The sequence below is a fragment of the Callorhinchus milii genome, unplaced genomic scaffold, assembly GCF_018977255.1.
Source record: "Callorhinchus milii isolate IMCB2004 unplaced genomic scaffold, IMCB_Cmil_1.0 Scaffold1, whole genome shotgun sequence".
In the NCBI taxonomy this organism is placed as follows: Eukaryota; Metazoa; Chordata; class Chondrichthyes; order Chimaeriformes; family Callorhinchidae; genus Callorhinchus; species Callorhinchus milii.
The window spans coordinates 134,081,977-134,102,064 of record NW_024704742.1 but is presented as its reverse complement, the minus strand read 5'-3'; the positions used below and the strand labels follow the sequence as shown (position 1 = coordinate 134,102,064).

The 20,088-nt window shown below is 40.2% G+C and overlaps 1 protein-coding gene across 1 annotated transcript; it reads right to left on the bottom strand.

Annotated features, from left to right (window-relative positions):
- Positions 1-401: 401 nt before the first annotated feature.
- On the bottom strand, positions 402-11,027 carry rx3 (retinal homeobox gene 3). The gene is made up of 3 exons (XM_007903126.2): positions 10,775-11,027; positions 8,575-8,816; positions 402-842 (listed from the first exon to the last, which is right to left on the bottom strand). Exons 1-3 carry the CDS (start codon positions 11,025-11,027, stop codon positions 402-404), a joined length of 936 nt encoding a protein of 311 aa, XP_007901317.1.
- Positions 11,028-20,088: the final 9,061 nt, after the last annotated feature.

Genomic DNA, 20,088 nt, shown 5'->3' with positions numbered 1-20,088 from the left:
GTTTTTTCAATTTGGTTTTGAATTTTTCGTGGTTCACTATCAATTCACTTTATCATCGATGGCAATCCCACCGACTATACAATGCTCAATCATTAACTGGGGGAGAGGAGGGAGGGATTAAAATGGCTTTGAAATACTACATTTACAATTTACCCTGTATATTAAATTCGCAAACTACTATTTACTTTCTAATGTGACACAAAATTAGGATGAAAAATTAACATCAGTACAAAAATAAATGCAATTAAATCAAAGTTGTTTCTTTAATAATTCCCATCAATTTAATATTTAATGTAACCTTTCTCTATTCCTGTACTTTGGTCAGGATTATCTGCGGGCAAGACTGCTTGTGGGCATCATTGATATCGTTCTACTAGTGCCATCGCAATGTGTCATATTGTCTACCAGCTTTTCCCAATGAATTGGATGTGTTCCTTCGCTTTCATTCTCAGGGAAGCTATGCTGGAGTTTCTCTGGTCTGCATCTTCGAGAGGGAACTTTTCCATGTAGGGAGGTCCGCATTGGAAGGTCGGGGAACCAATTGTGCCCATGGGCTGCAAGGTGTGGGTCATAGGTGGAGAGTTCAAGAATGGTGGTGGAGTATAGCTGCTCTGGAGACCCTGGGTGGTGGACATGAATCCAGGAAGGCTCTGTAGGGTAGTTGTGCTTGTTATCGGTGACGTGAGCCAGGGATCCAATGCAAGGTTATTGTTAATGGTGCCTATAGTGGAAGACTGAGGAGATCTGTTGAAGGAGAGCATGGGTGAATCTTGAAACTTCATTGAACTGGCTTCCAGCTTCTCTTGCCTCCTCCACTTGGCCCTTCTGTTTTGAAACCACACCTGAAATAATAACAACAACAAAAATACATTTGTAAAGCACTTTTCATGCTGGGAGGAAGTCCCAAAGTGCTGGACAGTCAGTGTTTCAGACCCGAGCTGGGGTGTTGGGCTTGGGAAGGGTGGAAGGCAGGCGGGGAAGCAGGGTGATCAAACGCACGGTCGAAGAGGAGGGTGTTGAGGGAGGAGGCGAGGCAGAGGGACTGAGGGATGGAGTTCCAAAGGGTGGGAGCAGAGTGGCAGAAGACCTGCCCACCAATTTTGGGGTGGGTGAGGCAGGGATGTGAAGCAGGTTGGAGCCTGCAGAGCGGAGGGAGCAGGCAGGATAATAATAATAATAATAATAATCCTTGCATTTGATATAGCTCTTTTCACATCAGGAGGATGTCCCAAAGCGCTTCACAGAACACACTGTAAAGTGAATTGACTGTATATTTGTGGGCGAACGCGGCAGCCAATTGCGCACAGCAATGTCCTACAAACAGTCGTAGATTGAAAATGACCAATTTATTATTGTTTTTGGAGGGATTATTATTAGGCTCTGTGTGGAGTAAGGAAACTTGCCCGAGGTTTCGCCCTCTGCCTGGAATTGAACTCAGGTCTCCCACTTGCAAAGCGAGTGCTCTAACTACTGAGCTACATGATGGTAGAGGATTAGGATGTTGCAGAGGTAGGGGGGAGCAAGACCATGGAGGGCTTTGAAGGTGAGGACTAGGATCTTAAACTGTATCTTCTGTGTGATGGGAAGCCAGTGGAGTCGGGTGAGGATGGTGCGATGATGTGTCACGGAGCCTGGTGTGGGAGAGGACATGGGCTGCAGATTTCTTGATGATCTGCAGCCTATGGTTGGAGGAGTTGGGGAGGCCGATAAGCAAGGAGTTTGCATAGTCGAACCTTGATGTTATGAATGCATATATGAGAGTTTCGGCAGCCTGCGGTGTGATAGAGTGGCGGACCCGAGCAATGTTGCAGAGGTGGGGGAAGGCAGAGCGGGTCATGGCGCAGATGTGGGTAGAAAGGATAGCTGAGGGTCAAACAAGACCCCAAGGTTCTGGACTGGCTTAGTAAGGTGAAGTGTGCAACCATGGATGGTGATACTGTCAGTGCCTGAGGTGAGGAGGCGCTGACAGGAGCCCGACAGGAGAGCCTCGGTCTTGATTTAAAAAAAAGGTCATTCACTTCATGGCTGTTTGTAGGACATTGCTTGGTGAAAATTGGCTGTACATTTGCCTACAAAACACACTTTCACTGGACTTCAGAGTAAAATCCTGTGAAGCGCCTTGAGACATCTCGACAAGGTGATAAGATGCTATCAAATGCAAGGATTATCATTATCGTATCAGTCCCACCATTGATAATAATAATCCTTGCATTTGCATTTGATATAGTACCTTATCACATCTTCGAGACGTCTCAAAGCGATTCACAGATTATACTGCAAAGTGAATTGACTGTTTATTTTGTGGACGAAACGCGGAAGCCAATTGCGCACAGCAGTGTCCCACAAACAGTCGTGGATTGATGTGACTAATTTTTTTTAAGAAATTATTATCCCGGATCCGCCAATCGACTAACAATCGGGTTCCTACTTACAGGTAAACTGAAGTGTGTGGAGTAAGGAAACATGCCCAACATTTCGCCCTACTGGGTATCAAATTCAGGTCTCTCGCCTACAACTGAGCTACAGGGCTCCATTGCTGAATCTGTAGTAGTTTGGGGTCTTTTAATCCTAATTCTCTGTTGATTACCTTCCATTATCTCTTAATGGCCTAAAGGCCTCAAATGATTCTGCAAGTACAGTATAATAATCCATGCATTTGATGTAGCGCCCATAACATTTAAACGTTTCAAAGCGATTCACATGCAAATGCTGAGTGGACTAGAGACTGTGTATTTAAAGGCAAACTATATCCTTCTAGAGCACTGCATTTCACATGCTCACAGCCCTGTTCCACCTTGGCTGATCTTTTAATCTCAATGTCCTGCCTTATCAGCCACTTTGCCTCTCTTCCCAATCCCTCTGCCCTTGCCCCCTCCTTCCACTCTTTCAGATCACAACTGAAGAACTTCCTTTTTGATTATGCTTTTGGTCTCCTTCTTCCTCTCCGCAGCTCGGCATCAGGCTCCGCCAGTATTAAATGCTCCAAGACCCTCTCCCACTTGAAGGGCGCTATATAAAGTTGTTGTTGTTGTTGTTGTATCAAACCGCTTAACATATCTATGAACCAAGTATCTGTCTATCTCTCTTTCAAACATCACTGCTGATTCGGTCTCTACAACTTTCTAGAGCAGAGAAATCCACATCTTCACAAACGGAGAGAAAGCATTCAGACTCTTATTATGTCGTCCAGATGTCTCAAAGCGCTTTGCAATTTTTGCTGTAAAGTGCATTGACTGTGTATTTTGTAGGCAAACACAGCAGTCAATTTGTCCACAAATGGCGACCAATTTTATCCGAGGGATTGTTGAGCTGAATACTAGGAGAAGCTCCCTTCTTTTTTCGAATAGTGATGTGGGATCTTTAACATCCACCAAAACAGATGGGCAGGATCTCATCTAAACATCTTGTCCAAAGTCCTGTGGCTCCAACAATGCAATGTATCCCCATCACTGCAGTGTCAAAGTCCTTCTGATTGAGAGGTCAGAGTGCTACCAACTGAAACGGGCTGACACCTTGTGTTGTGCTAGTTTCCACAGTTCCACGGTAAACAGAGGCGTGTGGAGTAAGGAAACGTGAGTAAGGCTTCTTCCTGGCTGCAGTCGAACTACGGTCCTCTTGTTTGCGAGGTGAGTGCACTAACCACTAATCCCTCTAAGATAGTGTCAGCTTTGGGGAAACTCCAGATTAGTTAATAGTGATTTCTTGAATCCATGATGACTCCTTTAACTCTTCATATGTTCAGCTTCGAGATCTCTCTCCATTCATTAAGATGTCCCCCCCACCCACCCCACCAAACAGCTGATACTAAACTTGCAAGTTTAGAGTCTCCACAGAGTCTCTCTAAAGTTGTTTTAAAGTGACAGATTTATTTAAATCAATAACATGGTTTGATCTATACTACATAAAGGCACACCTTTTGGTTTTAAAACTATATTTTTTGCTAAATTCATTCTCGCTTTGGGCATCCTCCAAATAGACATTAAAAAGCCCCACATGAATGCAAATCGTACTTTGCCTTATGACTCATTTTTGCTATGTAGTGGTGAACATTACCGAAGAAGGAAAAATTTGCAACGGCATAAAATTGGTTGACGGATTTCACATTTATGTTTTTAAAAACTTTATCCCGCTTCATATACCTTACAGAGAAACCCTTCCTATCGGGAAGCTGAGTTGGGTAAATGAGATTCTTACATCCGACAATGCTTCATCCGCAAAATAATAAATCGATCACTCAATCCATGACTGTTTGTGGGACATTGCTGTGCACAATTGGCTGCTGTGTTTCGCCCCCAAAATATACAGTCAATTCACTTTAATGTATATTCTGTGAAGTGCTTTGAGAGGCCTCAAGGAAGTGATTAGGTGCTATATCAAGTGAAAAGATTATTATTATTAGCAATGCCACTTCTGCACAGTATAAGTTACTATTGAGATGCAGGTGAAAGGAGGGGGATTTTTCTCATCCAGCAATACACCGGGTTTCCCCCTTCTCAACCCCCAATTCTGAACCAACAGCTATTATTGATGAGACTGACCTGAACCACAAGCCAGTAAGGGAGAGTATCTCAAAGCCCCCAATTTAAAACCTTAATCACATTAGCTCTATTGTGTCCGGTTTAGTTGTAATTCCTTGATCCGCATTTACGCAAATCAACCTTAATGTGACTGATACTAACAGTTTAGGCAATTTATCAACCCACTTTAAAGATTTGCCTCTTATTCTCTAGTCTCTTCCTATTTTTGTCATTCGACCAACCAACAACTTGAGAACAGATCGGACAAATATAAAACAAACTTATTTGAATTCCAGGAACAATAAGTTTTTTTTTTGCCATTTGCGAAGTTGGAGGGAGAAATAAGACTTAGTTCCAATCGTTTACAAGTCTCCAGGCTCAGTAAAAGTGCTAATTAAGACAAGTTCCCTCAAGTTATTTGTAGCACTATTTACTTTAAAGAAAAATAATTTCAAGTTTTGAACCCTGGCTTGAGGTTGGTGGGGGGAGAGAGAGAGAGAGTGGAGGGTGAGGGGAGTGGGGAAGAAGAGGGTGGGGGGGTTGGTGGTCGAGGGGGGAAGAAGAGAGAGAGAGAGAGAATGGGGAGAGAAACAGGAAAAAAAAGACAGATAGAGATAGGGGGGAGAGAACAAGTAAGAAGACAGAGAGACAGGGAAGATCACTTTCCTCCCAGATGAATGGCTAATTAAGACAAATAGTGTAGACACACACTATAAAGTGCAGAGTTTTAGGAGAGAAACGCCGTAACGTTGTATCGGGTGGATTGGTGTTTGGTGAATAGTCTTTGGGAATCTGGAACATTAATCAGGATTATAGGTCCTGGGAGTAGCTCTGTTTCTAACCTGAATTATATTTAGTGCAGCTGGGGTGCACGCCACAAGGTTATCCCAGGCTACTTATTAACATGATTAATAATTATTAATAATTATATAATAATACAACAATTATAATAATTATTGTATTATTATACTTTCATCAATATATTAATAACTCATTGACAGCCAGAAGCAAATTATTCGGAAGCAAATTATTAATAACCTGAATAATAAACCTTGGGCAAGTTTCCTTACTCCACACGCCTAATAATAAACCATCCAAAAAACAAAAAAAAACAATAATAAATTGGTCATTTTCAATCCACGGCTGTTTGTGGGACACTGCTGTGCGCAATTGGCTGCTGCGTTTGCCCACAAATATACAGTCAATTCACTTTACAGTATATTCTGTGATGCGCTTTGAGACGTCTAGAAGACGTGAAAAGCGCTATATCAAAATGCAAGGATTATTATTATTATTATTATTATTATCAATAAACGGTAATTCAGAAGCAAAGAAACAAGTCGTTTATTTGCTTCTGTTTTACTATTTCAATTGCAGCATTAATTATTTCATTTGCAACCATTATTATTACTTGTCAAATGTACTAAATTAGGGCGCTCTCGTGGGTTAAACAAAAACTCAAGACTTTTTAAAAAAAAATCTTTTTCTCTGTATACAAGACAGGCAAATAATTTGGAGAATTATTTCCAACAGGCTTCCAAAGTCGATTTGTAGCATTTAACGGTTTAAACCCCGTGGGCTTGAAAAAAATGGGGCTTAGTTGAGTTGAAAAAAAGTACAACTGAATCTTAGTACAAGCCTCAAAACTAAGGGATCAGTTTTTCTAATTTGCAATAAACTTCAACTAAATTGTCTTGAGTTCGTACATGCACAACTGTACTACTTATACATGTGCACACACCTTATATAGCGAGAGCTTACCAATAACTTTAAATAAATCAGACTAGAGTCAGGGAATAAGTTTAAAAAAATTAAGCAGACAATAGATTATTCCAATATTCCAATGGTTTTCTAACCGTAACACTTGATATTTACCTATATAATTATTAATACACATATACACACACAATATACACACAAACAATATATAATGTAGTATACATTGTACAATAATCTATGATGTACATATTATATACTATATATCTGTATAGGTACTTTTTTTTACACTATTTTAATTTACTATTGCATTTTTGGGGGGTTTGGGCTTCAATCCTCAATCAATCTTCATTGATAATTATTATTAGTTATTAGATATTAACCCATCAAATTAACCCCATAACCCCATTAACCCCATTGCTTTTCTGGAGGGGTCAATCTCCACTTTGTACCAAAATTTTTGGCTGCATTCTCAAGCTTCTGTCAATATACCACTGCAAGCGACTCAGAGCACCTTGTGACTGCGTAGCGTGAATGAACTCGGTTTGAGTTAACGTGTCCCGGTTTAGTTCACTATCGGTTGTTTTGTTCAAAAAAAAAAGGCTATTGATTGATATATATGAGTCTTTCCCCGTTAAAAGATAAACTCGCCTTTTCTATATGATTTCTCAGATGTTAGCCTAACAATCATCTACTAATTATTATTATAATAACTTGATTATTATTGTAATTACAATATTATTATAATAATGATTAATATTAATTAATAATTGATATTATTAGATCAGAGTAATGATTAATATTTTAACACGCTTTCGCAAACGCTTGTAGCTACTGGCAAAAGCGCATTTTAAGGAACTTACTAACCAGGTTAATGTGCCTCAGTTTTCGTAACTCTCTTCCATCAGGAAAACAGTGGAGAGCTGAGACAATTTAGATTTTGCGCTCTTTTTAACACCACAAGACAAACTTCAAAGTTATAGAATCACATTAGCACAAAAGTATCACAACTTTGATGTTCCTGATTTTGGTTCAAAACGTTCAATTCAGGCAATGATACGACTTACACGACTCTCGGTACGAGATATACACTTGGCAACTTTCATACTGTATCTGCGGGTCCGAATGGAAATACCGCAAAAATCCACTGAACTTTTTTTTAAAGTGGATATTTGCAAAAAGGAAATTTCGATATCGAAAATAAACTATTGCTCGGGATTGCTGGGGCACAAGGCAGCGATTCCCAACCCGTTCGATACGATAATTATCCCTTGTGATCAGTGATCACCTTGAACGCGTTGCGAATTTTGCTCATTTTCGCCCGTGTGACAATCAGAGCCTGTAGGAAATGCGCCACATTCGGGGAGTTTAAGGACCAAAAAAAGAGGGGTAAAATAGTCATTTCAAGATGGAACCAGCGTTTGCGACATCACAACAAATAGCGACAACGAAAATCAACAGACTCGTTACACAAACCCCTGTGAGGATTTTAAGGGGGAGGGAACGGAATGGATCGGCTGGGAATGACACTTGATTGAAATAAAACTTTGGTAACTTTGCCTATCATTGCACCCAGCAATCTGCAGAGACTTGGGCAACTTTCCATCCATCTATCTATCCAATTAACTATCCAACCAACTAAATATCATTCCAACTAACCCAATTAGCTATTCAACTAACTCCATTTGTTTCGCCCTCCTTTTTCCAAAAGCTCCAGCATCTGCTCCTTTGAGCCTGTGGATTTTTCATACTGACTCACTGAAGGCAGGAAATCTTACACATATACACACACACTCACTCACTCACTGTGTGTAACAGACAGCAGTGAGGGACAGGGGAGCTGAAGGCAGGTAAGTATACACACACACACACCACATACAAATACACTGTGTGCAACAACAACAACAAATTACATTCGTGCTTTCAGTCTCTATGCCCTGAAACTCTCTCCTCAAATCCCACTGCCCTGCCCCCTCCCTCCTCACTTTCAAATCCCACCAAAAGACCTTCCTTTTTGATCGTGCTCACGGTCACCTCCCCCCTTCCTCTCCTCCCCCCCTCCCCCCGGCTCTGGGTCAGACTCCGCCACTGTTAAGCGCTCTGGGACGCTACCCAATATGAAGGGCGCCATATAAATGCAAGTTGTTGTGGTATAGCGTCTCTCACGTTGTGAGGACATCCCAAGGCACTGGATAGACCAGCGTTAGTTGGGCTGAAGGCATGACAGCACACACACATACACACCACAGAGATCCTGTGTGAGGGGTGCTATATAAGTGCAAGTTGTTGTTGTTGTGTGTACAAGATGAGCAGTGAGGGATGGGTGGGGACTGACTCTCACCTGCACTCTGACCTCGGGGAGGGTGATTTTCACCGCGAGCTCCTCTCTGCTGTACACATCAGGGTAATGTGACTTCTCAAAGGCTCGCTCCAGCTCGTGCAGCTGGTAGGTCGTGAAGGTGGTGCGGTTTCTCCTGTGCTTTTTCTTGGGCTGTTCCTCGTTCGCCTGTTTATTTTCTCCTCCGTGTTTTACTTTCGCTAAGTCTGCCCGCACCCCTTCTCCGTTGCTCGAACAAAACGAATCTGCAACCGGGAAAGAATTGGACACCGATTTTATTATTATTTTGGTTTCATATTATTCCAAAGTTTTGCCCACAAGATGAATTCACAGTATATTCTGTGAAGCACTTTGAGACATCTCAATGATGTGATAAGGCACTTTATCAAATGCAAGGATTATTATTGTTGCATTGTTAAATTTAACGAATAACTTAGTTTCTAACCCTTCGCTCTTTAACCTCTTGCTTTTAAAACCCTTTTCTCTCTTTTTATTTTACATTGTAAAATCGGCCAAAGAAATTAGAATCTAAAGTTTAGTAAACTTATTCTTTATATTTCGGCGTAACATTTCTAAGCAACCTATCAAAAAAAATTACACGTTTGCTACATTTCATTCATGGATTACTTTAAAAGTTAGCAATTTACTACTCACGCCTGCCAATAAAAAAAACTTTTATACAACAAAAACCTCAAGCAACGCTGTGAAATCAAATAGATTTGTTGTGTTTAAATTAAATCCGTTACGGGAGTCCTGTAGCTCAGTGGTTAGAGCACTCGCCTTGCGAGCGAGAGATCTGGGTTCAATTCCCAGCAGAGTGAAACTTTGGGCAACATTTCCTTACTCCACACGCCTCTGTTTACCTGGTAGTAAGTAGGAACCCAGTTGTTAGTCAATTGGGGGATTGGTTTTCTGGGGGTAATAATTCCTTTTTAAAAAAAAATTGTCACTCAATCCGTGACCATTTGTGGGACACTGCTGTGCACAATTGGCTGCTGGATTTCGCCCTAAAATATATAGTCAATTAACTTTACACTACATTCTGTGAAGCACTTTTGAGATGTCTTGAAGATGTGATAAGGCGTGATAGCAAATGCGAGGAATATTATTGTTGTTAATGCATTTTATTTAAATTAATAAACCCATTGATGTGTTTATTTTAAATCAAAATACTCAGTCAAACCACTTTACAGTATCCTGTGAAGCTCTTTGAGATGTTTTGACAATGTGATACAACGCTATATCAAATGCAAACATTATTGTTATTATTATTATTAAACCATTAATGCGTTTTTACAGGAAAAAAGGTAAATAAAACAAATGACTCAGTTTTGAACTACGTTCAGAATCAAAATGATACATTATATACATTCATATTTACCTATATATCATGATTAATAACATAAGAAATGCTAGACAAAAAAGATCACGGTCCACCTAGTTCGCTTTCCACCTTCCTGGCAGTCGCATGCACATATGTCCCAAACTACCTATATACTATATCATACTGTACATACTATTCAAATATATAAATGATATTCCTTATATTGATATAACCCCTTATCGCATTGTTGAAACACCTCAAAGCGCTTCACAGGACATACTGTAAAGCGTATTTTGATTGTATTTAAATTAATGTTCACATTCATATCAAATTTCGCCCACAAGATACACAGTCAATTCACTTTACACACTTTTGTGAAGCTCTTTGAGATGTCTGAATGATATGATAAGGTGCTATATGAAATGCAGGGATTATTATTATTAAATTCATTGTAAATATATATTGATATCATATATATCTAGAGAGAGAGAAAGAAAGAGAGAGGATAAAGTATTTTGCCTTCAAAACTTGGTGAGTTCTTTCACCTATACTTTAAATCTGATGCTGTACTTTGATTTGATTCATATTATATTTGTTTCGCTCACACAAATACACACTTAATTTGCAGTCTGTTCGGTGAAGCGCTTTGAGAACTTAAGGTTCAAGCTTCTTAAAGAAAGTTAACATTATTTGTGTAGAGAGAGGGAGAGAGAGAAAAGCGTTTATGCATCAAATTAGGCAAGGAAATTAGGCAAGGATTATTATTATATATTATATATACATGGAGAGAGAGAGAAAGAGATTTATATTACGTACAGAGAGCGAGAGAGAGAGAGAGAGAGAGAGAGAGAAAGAAAGAGAGAAAATAAAGTATTTTACCTTCGAAACTTGGTGAGTTCTCTGGCTCATACTTTAAGTTGGACACAGGGTTGAAGCAGTCCCGGGCGCTGCTGCCTTTGCCTGTGGTTTCCAATGCCCTGGAGATGGTCTGGGGGCTGGGATGGTCTTTACTGAAGCCGAGAATCGCCTCGATGCTGTGCACCCGGGAAGCCGAGCTCCCTGAGCTCCTTCCCAAGTTGCCAGAAGGCGACAAGCTTGGCTCCATGGCTTGTCCTGAGCCGAGGAACCGCATCGATCAACCAATCAATCAACCAATCAATTAACCAATCAATCAATTGATCAATCAACCAACCAATCAATTAATCAACCAATCAATGAATAAATCAATCACCTTTACAGTGAAGTGGCGATTGCTGTTCCTGTCACTTTCTTTCCCCCTTCTCTCTCCTGAATCGATCTTATTGCTTTTTAATGCTCCCTATTCCTTTCTTGTTGCAAAATCTATCTTGTCTCTCCAGCTTTTTCCCCTTCTCTCTCTTTCTCTCTCTTTCTCTCTCACTCTCTCTCTCTCTTTTTCTCTCTCTCTATCTCTCTCGTCCCCAGTCTCAATAATCTTGGCCACAAGCAATTGCGGAAAGTTCTCACTTAGAATGAGGTGCTGCAATAATAGGGAAAATAATACAAAGTTGTCCTCGTTGATAACTGCCTGTAAAGGGAGACTGACACGACAGGCTTGCTCTCAGCTCAGAGCCAGTGTCACCCATGCACAACTGAGAGCCAAGTATCAAGTAATCAGCCCTCTCTCCTCCTCCTTCTCCTCCTCCTCTAGTTAAATCAGTCTTCAATCCGCCTTCCTCCAAACTTCTCCCCTCTCTCTGCAATGTGCCTTCCCTTATAAATCTTAAGAGAAGTCTTTGCGTCTCCCAGCTGTCGTGTTGATAAAGGAATTGGTGTATCTGTGTGTGTGTGTGTTGGGGGTGGGGGGATAAAAAGGGAGGGCTAGGGATTAGACTAGAGCAAACCTTGTTAACTCAGAACAAGATGAGACAGACAATTGCATGTTTCTTACAAACACACAGATTATCAGTGTATGATTTATTTATTCATCCAACAGAAATAAATTAGTGCAAAGACACTGTGCCTAGGAGTCCCTTAAGTCACACTGATGAGTATTACATCTTGTCGGCTGGACTTTACTTTTAGTTAAAGTTTACTCAGGTTCAAGCTTCTTAAAGAAAGTTAACATTATTTGTGTAGAGAGAGAGAGAGAGAAAAGCGTTTACGCATCAAATTCCCATCGTGTAGCGAAATTAGAAGTAAATTGCGCTCTTTATACGCTCATCATTCGTTGTTTCGAGACCAAATCGAATGGGAGTCAGGGAGCCAAATAGTTTTAGCTTCTTTTGCATGGAATTCAACAAAAAATACAATCCAGGAACCTGCGAAACGGAAATTTACTGGTATTAAAACGAAACTGAGACCAAACAATTCAGGGAAGGAGGTTATCTTTTCTCACGCTTTTGGAGTCAGAAAATGTGGTGTTAAAGTGTATGTGTGTGTCTATGTGTATCTTTTTCCCCCTTGCTTTTTTTTGTTTACCATAATAATAATCTCCAAAAAGTTCTGGCAGATACAACAGCAATTTATATTCATACAATAATATTAATAACCCTTGCATTTGCATTTGATATAGCGCCTTATCGCGTCGTTGAGATGTCTCAACGTTGAAACCCTTCACAGAATATACTGTGAAGTGGATTGACTGTGTATTTTGCGGGCGAAACGTGCCCTCGTGGGTGAAATATAGCGTCCTTCCTGCAGGGCAGTGTCTCGGAGCGCTTGAAACAGTACCGGGAGCACACACACACACACACACACACACAGATACTCAGTAATTACTTTGCTGCTTGTAATCGGCAGTGATGTAAGTAAGGGGCTTTAGGGGGGGGAAAGGCGCTGCAGAACGACAAATGCCCTTGTTAACCATCCAAAGCAATTACTGAGCAGCTTGTCTTAACAGTTTGTCAGTGGTAATCTCCCCAGAGGGAAACCTATTTGCCAATCAGGGCCCATTAGGTACATGGTGTGTCTGTAGCCTTCACTGGAAACGGCGATACATTATTAATTGATGATCTAATAGGATTTTATCTTTAATTAATTCATCCGTGAGAAGAATAAGTTGCTTTTTTTCCAATCATTCTCTCTCTCTCTCTCTTTCCATACCCCATTAGTGCCTCACCACACTACTACCTTATTTTTTCCCCACTCAGATTTGGTAGTGCTCAGGTTTATGAATTTATGGATTTGCATCTTAAACATGCCCATGCACTCACCCACAAAATACTCAGTCAGTTCACATTACAGAATCTTCTGTGAAGCGCTTTGAGATGTCTCGAAGAAGTGAGAAGGCGCTATATCAAATGCAAGGATTATTATTATTATACATGGCCACTTAAGGGAATCATAAAGCCCGTTAAAATGTACTTTAGTGCTTTAGTGCTTCACTAAATAACGTGGCAGTTTCTTTCAGATCCTCCAAGTAATGCAACGAGACTGTCCAGGCAATCACTTGCACACTTTTGTTCCCTTGCATGTTACAGTCTTGCTGGATCTCATTCAGGCTTCAAGCACTGATCTGCACACTCCACACCTGCATTCACAGGTGGGATACTTCTATATGGAGTCCAGTAGCCTAGTGGTCAGTGCACTCAACTCGCAAGTTAGAGGACCCGAGCTCGATTGCTGAGTGGGACGAATCCTTAGGCAAATTTTCTTAGTCCACACATTGCTGTTTACCTTGCAGTAAGTAGAGACCTTGCAGTAAGTAGTGTATTGACGGATCACTTTCCAAGGGGTAATAATCCCTTAAAAAAAATGTGGTTACTCACTACATGACTGTTTGTGGGGCACTGCTGTGCACAATTGTCTGCTGCGTTTTGTCCACAAAATACAGTCAATATATTCTGTGAAGCTTTCTGAGATGTCTCAACGACGTGATAAGGTGCCATATCAAATGCAAGGATTATTATTATGTGCAAATTAGATGCTGTGAATGTAAGCAAACACAGCGTCCAATTGGTTCATCAATGTGTCCCACAAACAGCCGTGAAGTGAATAACAGATTTTATCTTGGGGATTGGAGGCAGGATATTGGGGTAAACTCCCTATTCTATTCAAGACATGCTCACTGGATCTTTAACATTCACCTGAACAGCCAGACGAGACATTGGGTTTATGCCTCGTGTAAAGACGACACTTCTGAAAATGCAGCACACCTCCAGCACTGTCCTGCAATGTCAGTCTGGGACAACGAGCTCAAAGTCTGAACATGATATTTCAACCCACAACCTTCTGGCTGGGAAGCATGAGTGCTGTCAACTGAGCCAGGCTGACACATTGCTAACACATACGCAGGTGTGTTGTTTTATTCCTCATTCAATGTCACAACTGTCTGGGCTATTTGAACCAATTATAGCAATAAAATAATAATCCTTGCACTTACCACGTCATCAAAACGTCTCAACGGGCTTTTCAGGATTAGCTGTAAAGTGTAGTAACCCCATATCTGTAAGTGAATTATAGACTAATAATAATATGATAATAATCCTTGCATTTGATATAGTGTCTTATCACCTGTTGATACATCTCAAAGCACTTCACGGAATATACCGTAAAGTGAATTGACTGTGTATTTTGTGGGCAAAACTCAGCATCGATTGTGCACAGCAGTGTCCCACAAACAGTCATGGATTGAGTGACCAAATATTATTGAGGGATTATTACCCCTGGAAAGCGATCTGCAAATCGACTAACAACTGGGTTCCTACTTACTGTTAGGGAAACAAAGTTGTGTGGAGTAAGGAAAGTTGCCTAAGATTTTGCCCCGTCTTGGAATTGAACCCGGGTCCTCTAGCTTGTGAGACTAGCACACTAATTATTATACTACTGCACTCCACAGATTTACATATGGATCTGCATTTGTGTTAAGTGATGGTTTATATATATATGTGTGTGTGTATACAAGTTACTTTAATCCTTTAATTTTTTTGCGAGATGGTAGCAATCAGGTTGCTTTGGAATGCAAAGCCTGGAGGCTCTGACACCTCTCAATATTTAAGGTACACACCCACTTATCTGTCCCACTTTAAATAAAACAAACACAAGGTTAAAGTGATCGCTGCAATTAGAACAGGGGGCAGAATAGCTGCACCTTAATCTAATGCCCACACGCCGCTAAAGGGCTTAAGGCGCTTTCCAATTTAAGCCAGTTTAGGACATCTGAGCGTTTCTAATGACAACGCCGTTATCCTTTATTTACAATCATACCAGACTCCGGGCTTCTCTCTACATACAATTCACTAACAATCGATGGCAGGTTGTCAGGGAAACATGTTGAGGAGGGATAGAAAACGATTTAGCTGCTGCCATTGTGTACAATTAAAAAGTGAGTCAATAGGGTTGGCTTGGGGAGGGTGGGTGGGTGGGTGAGTGAGTGAGCGGAGGATCCTCTAAGCAATCAGCTCAAGGTGTATTGTCACCCTTTAATTTACATATGCTTTCCCATGCTGTCTATTTGTTCTCTTCAATAGTCTTTGCCTTTCTCTGATTCTTCCCATTTATAGCTGTTTGCAATTTGAGTTGAACAGGGTACATACACACACACAAATACACAGAAAGAGAGAGAGAGAGAGAGAGAATACCCCCCTGGAACTTAATCTCTTTGCTCTGTTTCCAGATCCTTAAATAGAAACAAGGACTTCCTTCTCTATAATATTTTCCACACGAAGAATGCACCCTTTTGTGAGTTTGTTTAAATAGGAATTAGCACAACCTGTGGGGGTGGGGTGTGGGCAGAAGGTTCAATAGACTTGTTTCCTTTGTTACAGTATATGGACACACACACACACAAGAGGTGGTATATTGTTTACTGCTTTTTGGGGCAAGGGGTGCGTGGTGGGGGAGGAGAGAGATTTTTCTGAATGCTATTAAAGTTTTTAGACTTTATCCCCTGGTTTTATATTACTTGAAGATTACGCATTACGGTGCTGTTACATTAAGTTAATGCTGATTAACATTAATAGGGTCATATCAAGCCTCCATGGCTTAGCTCAGTTAAAATAAATGCAGAGGTTTGAGTCAGTTTGCTCATCATTAATCACGATAGTTAGGTCTGGGGTGGGGCGTGAGAGAAGGAGGGTGAAAAACAAAGGTGAGAAGCCAATTTTATTTAATGACTTGATCACTGACGTATTTATAGACTCACTCTATCTTACGTTAAACCCAATGAGACTCTCAAAAAGGATGAAACACTATATTAAGAGATTTGCCAAGCCTGTTGTTTGTACAAGATGTTCACAAAGTCCTGTTACCTGTTTTCCTTCTTAGAGTGAACTTTTATTTTCTGTTGCAGATGAGTTGAGTGTAACAGTATCTGATACCAGTGACTTCCTTGTCACTCCATCCTGCAGGTTAGTAGTTACTTGCCTCACAAGCGAGAAGACCTGGGTTTGATTCCCGACAGGGTGAAACGTTGGGCAAGTTTCCTTACTCCACACGCCTCTGATTACCTAGTAGTAAGTAGGAACCCAGTTATTACTTGATTGGCGGATTGTTTTTCCAGGGGTAATAATCACTTAAAAAAAATTTTGGTCACTCAATCCACGATTATTTGTGGACGCTGCTGTGTGCAATTGGCTGCCATATTTCGCCCACAAAATATTCAGTCAATTAACTTTACAATTTATTCTGTGAAGCGCTTTGAGACGTGATAAGCTGCTATATCAAATGCAAGGATTGTTATTATTATATCAAATGCAAAGATTATTATTATTATTATCCATGTTACGCAAGATATTGCACCAAACATGGTGACGGATCATTATCTGTCATGAAAGTGATGGCACTCACACACCGATCCTCTACTGAATATAATGAAATACTTCTAAATACATCATTTATTATCATTCTTCCGCATGTTTCAGTTGTTGGTCAGTGCACTGTGTAAAAAAAAAGGGATAACAGGACTTTGTGGACACTCTGTACATTAACTGATTATGTTTTTTACATCCGTCTACTTAGGGAAATATTGTTCACCTGTTTTTCGCCATTGTTTCTGCTGGAAAGTAATAATGACCAATTGTTTTTTACAGTGGAATTTACATTACAGTGTGTCTGTTTTCAAAGTGTTTCATTCAAGTTTAAAAAGTATCAGGAAGCTCTAATTTGGTGAGAGATCATTATAGTAATCATTATTATAATAATAATTATAATATAACATCCAATTTAACAGGATTGGATGTCCATCCCCTTAGAGAGAGGCAATAAAACCATCTGCCTTCCCAGCGGCATGAGGTTTGTTCATTTCATCAAGTAAAGGTACAGTGTATTAATGCTGCCCTTCTTTACTTGTTTTCCAATTAAACTAATTAACTGCAAATTGCTTAAGAGTGAGTGACAGGCATTTTGTCTTGATCAGATGATCTGCTGTAATTTAATTCCATGCCACTTTACCTCCTGCACATGTGAGGCTACGTAAAGCAATGGCACTTTAAAAGGATTCCTCAAGGATTATTGGCTTGCATCTAAAATTAGTTTTATCTGTTTCTCTTAATTTGTCTCTATTTTGCTGCAGCTGATCTGATTAGGCTTTCTCTTATTGCATTTCCTGTCCTGAGCGCAACAACTTCCTGCTAGGGTAATAATAATATTCCTTGCATTTGGTGTAGGGCCTATCACGTCTTTGCGATGTCTCAAAGCGCTTCACAGAATATACTGTAAAGTGAATTGACTGTATATTTTGTGGGTATGGACCCTTGGTACCTCTCCCAAGCAGCCAAACCTCATGTCAAGCCAAAGACTTCGGAAGCTTTTATGCGTGGTAGAATTCTGTCCTTACCTTGTGTCAGCCTGGCTCAGTTGGTAGTCTTACATCTGAGTAGAAGGTTGTGGGTTCAAGCCTCATGTTGGTACTTTGAACTCAATAGTCGCTGACACTTCAGTGCAGTACATGGCATTGTTGGAGGTGCTGTACTTCAGATTAAATGTTAGACCAATGTTGGTCAAGCTTTATGGTCGGCCAACAAAATAACTTTTCTTGATTGAATATTTCTTGATTTTTGTGTCATAAATCAAGAAATGTTCAATCAAGAAAAAATTGGGTTTGACCATGGGTTGACCATCACTGTGTTAGACTAAGGTCCTGTCTGTCTGCTTGTTCAGATCGATATTAAAGATGCAAAGGCACTATTCAAGAAGAGAAAGAAGATTCTCCCAGTCCCCTGCTAACAATATTCTGATTAAAAATAATAATCCTTACATTTGGTATAATGCCTTCCACGTCAGAAGAATGTTTGTAGGCAAATACGGCAGCCAATTTGCCCACAGCAATATCCCTCAAACAGCCAAGTGCATGAGCATTTTTATTTATTTGGGGTATTGTTGGTCGTTCACTTCATGGCTGTTTGTGGCGCACATATTTGCTGCATGCACCTACAAAACACAGTAACTCCACTCTGTAGTATATTCTGTGAAGTGCTTTGGGACATCCTCCTGACGTGAAAGGTGCAATATTAAATGCAAGGATTATTATTATTTTTTAAAATGCCCAGCGTAAGCTCCAGAGGCTGCTGGAGAGGGAATGGAACTCTGACTAATTTTCACTCTCCTAAGATAGAGGGAGCTGTTTGTTCATCAGTTATCTCCGCACAGACGAGGGATTGAGCCTGAGGCTTCCCAGAGTTTAAGCATGACTCAGGAGCACAGCACATGGTTTGCTTGCCAAACAAGTCATCCAGGGAGCCAAGCCAATGTGATTTTAGAAGTTATCATACATAAGCGCTCTAGGACTCTACTACGTGTGAAGGACGCTATATAAATGTTGTGGCTATAAGTGAAAAATGCAATGTTTTTCTTTACTGATTAGTGGGGGAAATACACCCACAAAATATACAGTCAATTCCCTTGACAGTATCATGTCTCAACAGTATGATAAGGCACTATATCAAATGCAAGTATTATTATTGTTATTAAAGTTCCATCCAGTTGTAGATTTACACTATGTAGCATTTCAGAGCATTTGACAAATTGTTCAATTCAGTCCCAACTTTGAACTCGATTTTTTTGTAGTTCTTACAATAAACTCAAAGAAAGCTGGCTTCAGAATTAAGGCTGTATTTAAGAATTTGTCAAATTCTGGATCCTCTGAAATGTGTTTGTAGGAAAAAAGTAAATAGAGCAAAAAAATGCAACACGTCCTGTTTTGTGAATCAAATGTAATTGCTTGAGGTAACGCAATTCTACAATAGGACTTTTAGCCCTAAAAAGCTTCTTCCTCCCAACATGCCCCAGTTCTGACGAAGGGTAGTGGACCCGAAACGTTGACTCATTTTCCTTTCTCCATAGATGCTGCCTGACCTGCTGAGTGTTCCCAGCGACTTCTGTTTTTGTTTCAGATCTCCAGCATCTGCAGTATTTTGTGTTTTGTCTACCATAGGACTGTTCATTCAACACAATTAATTGACTTGGATTATTGGGAGGCATTTGATGAAGTTCGATATGTGAGACTTTTAAAGAAGTTTGATTTGAAGATCTCCTTGGTGATAAGAACCAGAAAGTAAAGATAAATAGATGCTCTGACTGTGGTCAGTAATTTAACTGGGATAGTAGTATCTGTCCTCTAGATCTCTTCCTGTTCATGCTGGTCATTGATCTCCTATGAAGCGTTCTGAGACAGCTCAAGGATGCAAAATAGTTCTATATGAAATAATAATAATCCTTGCATTAGATATAGCGCCTTATCACGTCTTCGAGACGTCACAAAGCGCTTCACAGATTATACTGTAAAGTGAATTAATTGTAATTATCTTGTGGGCAAAATATATATTATCTGTATCACCCAGGTATATGTTCAGGATGGAATATTTCCATTGATTAAGGTAGTGGTGGCCAAACTATTGCCCATGGGCCAGAAGTGGTCCATGGGGCCATCAAGAAGCTACCTGCCCAAACACTCGCACAAGTCTAGGTGAGTCCGTGTTTGATCAGTTGTGCATTTTCAGTTTTTTCTTGATTGAATATTTCGCGATTTAAGGCATTAGAAATATCAAAAAATATTCAATCAAGAACAATTATTTTGTTGGTCGACCATAAAGGCTGCCCACCACTAGTGTAAGGCCTGAAATCTGCACTATGGGGTGCTTGCGATAGCCAAAGACATGTGAGGACATTGGTAAGAAGAGGAGAAATGAATGTCTTTTGAACATTGACTGAATTGATGTTAAAAGATTAGGTTTTAGAGGCTTTTACAGATTATGTACATCAGTGGCTGCAGCATTAGGATGCACAGCCCCAACCCA

What these genes read in the sequence shown, in the direction of transcription:
- rx3 (XM_007903126.2), bottom strand. Translation starts at nt 11,027, where the DNA reads ATGCGGTTCCTCGGCTCAGGACAAGCCATGGAGCCAAGCTTGTCGCCT. An exon ending in GAACTCACCAAGTTTCGAAG is followed by an intron (nt 8,817 to 10,774) that starts GTAAAATACTTT and finishes TCCCGGTTGCAG; the next exon opens with ATTCGTTTTGTTCGAGCAAC. An exon ending in TCCCCGAGGTCAGAGTGCAG is followed by an intron (nt 843 to 8,574) that starts GTGAGAGTCAGT and finishes TTATTATTTCAG; the next exon opens with GTGTGGTTTCAAAACAGAAG.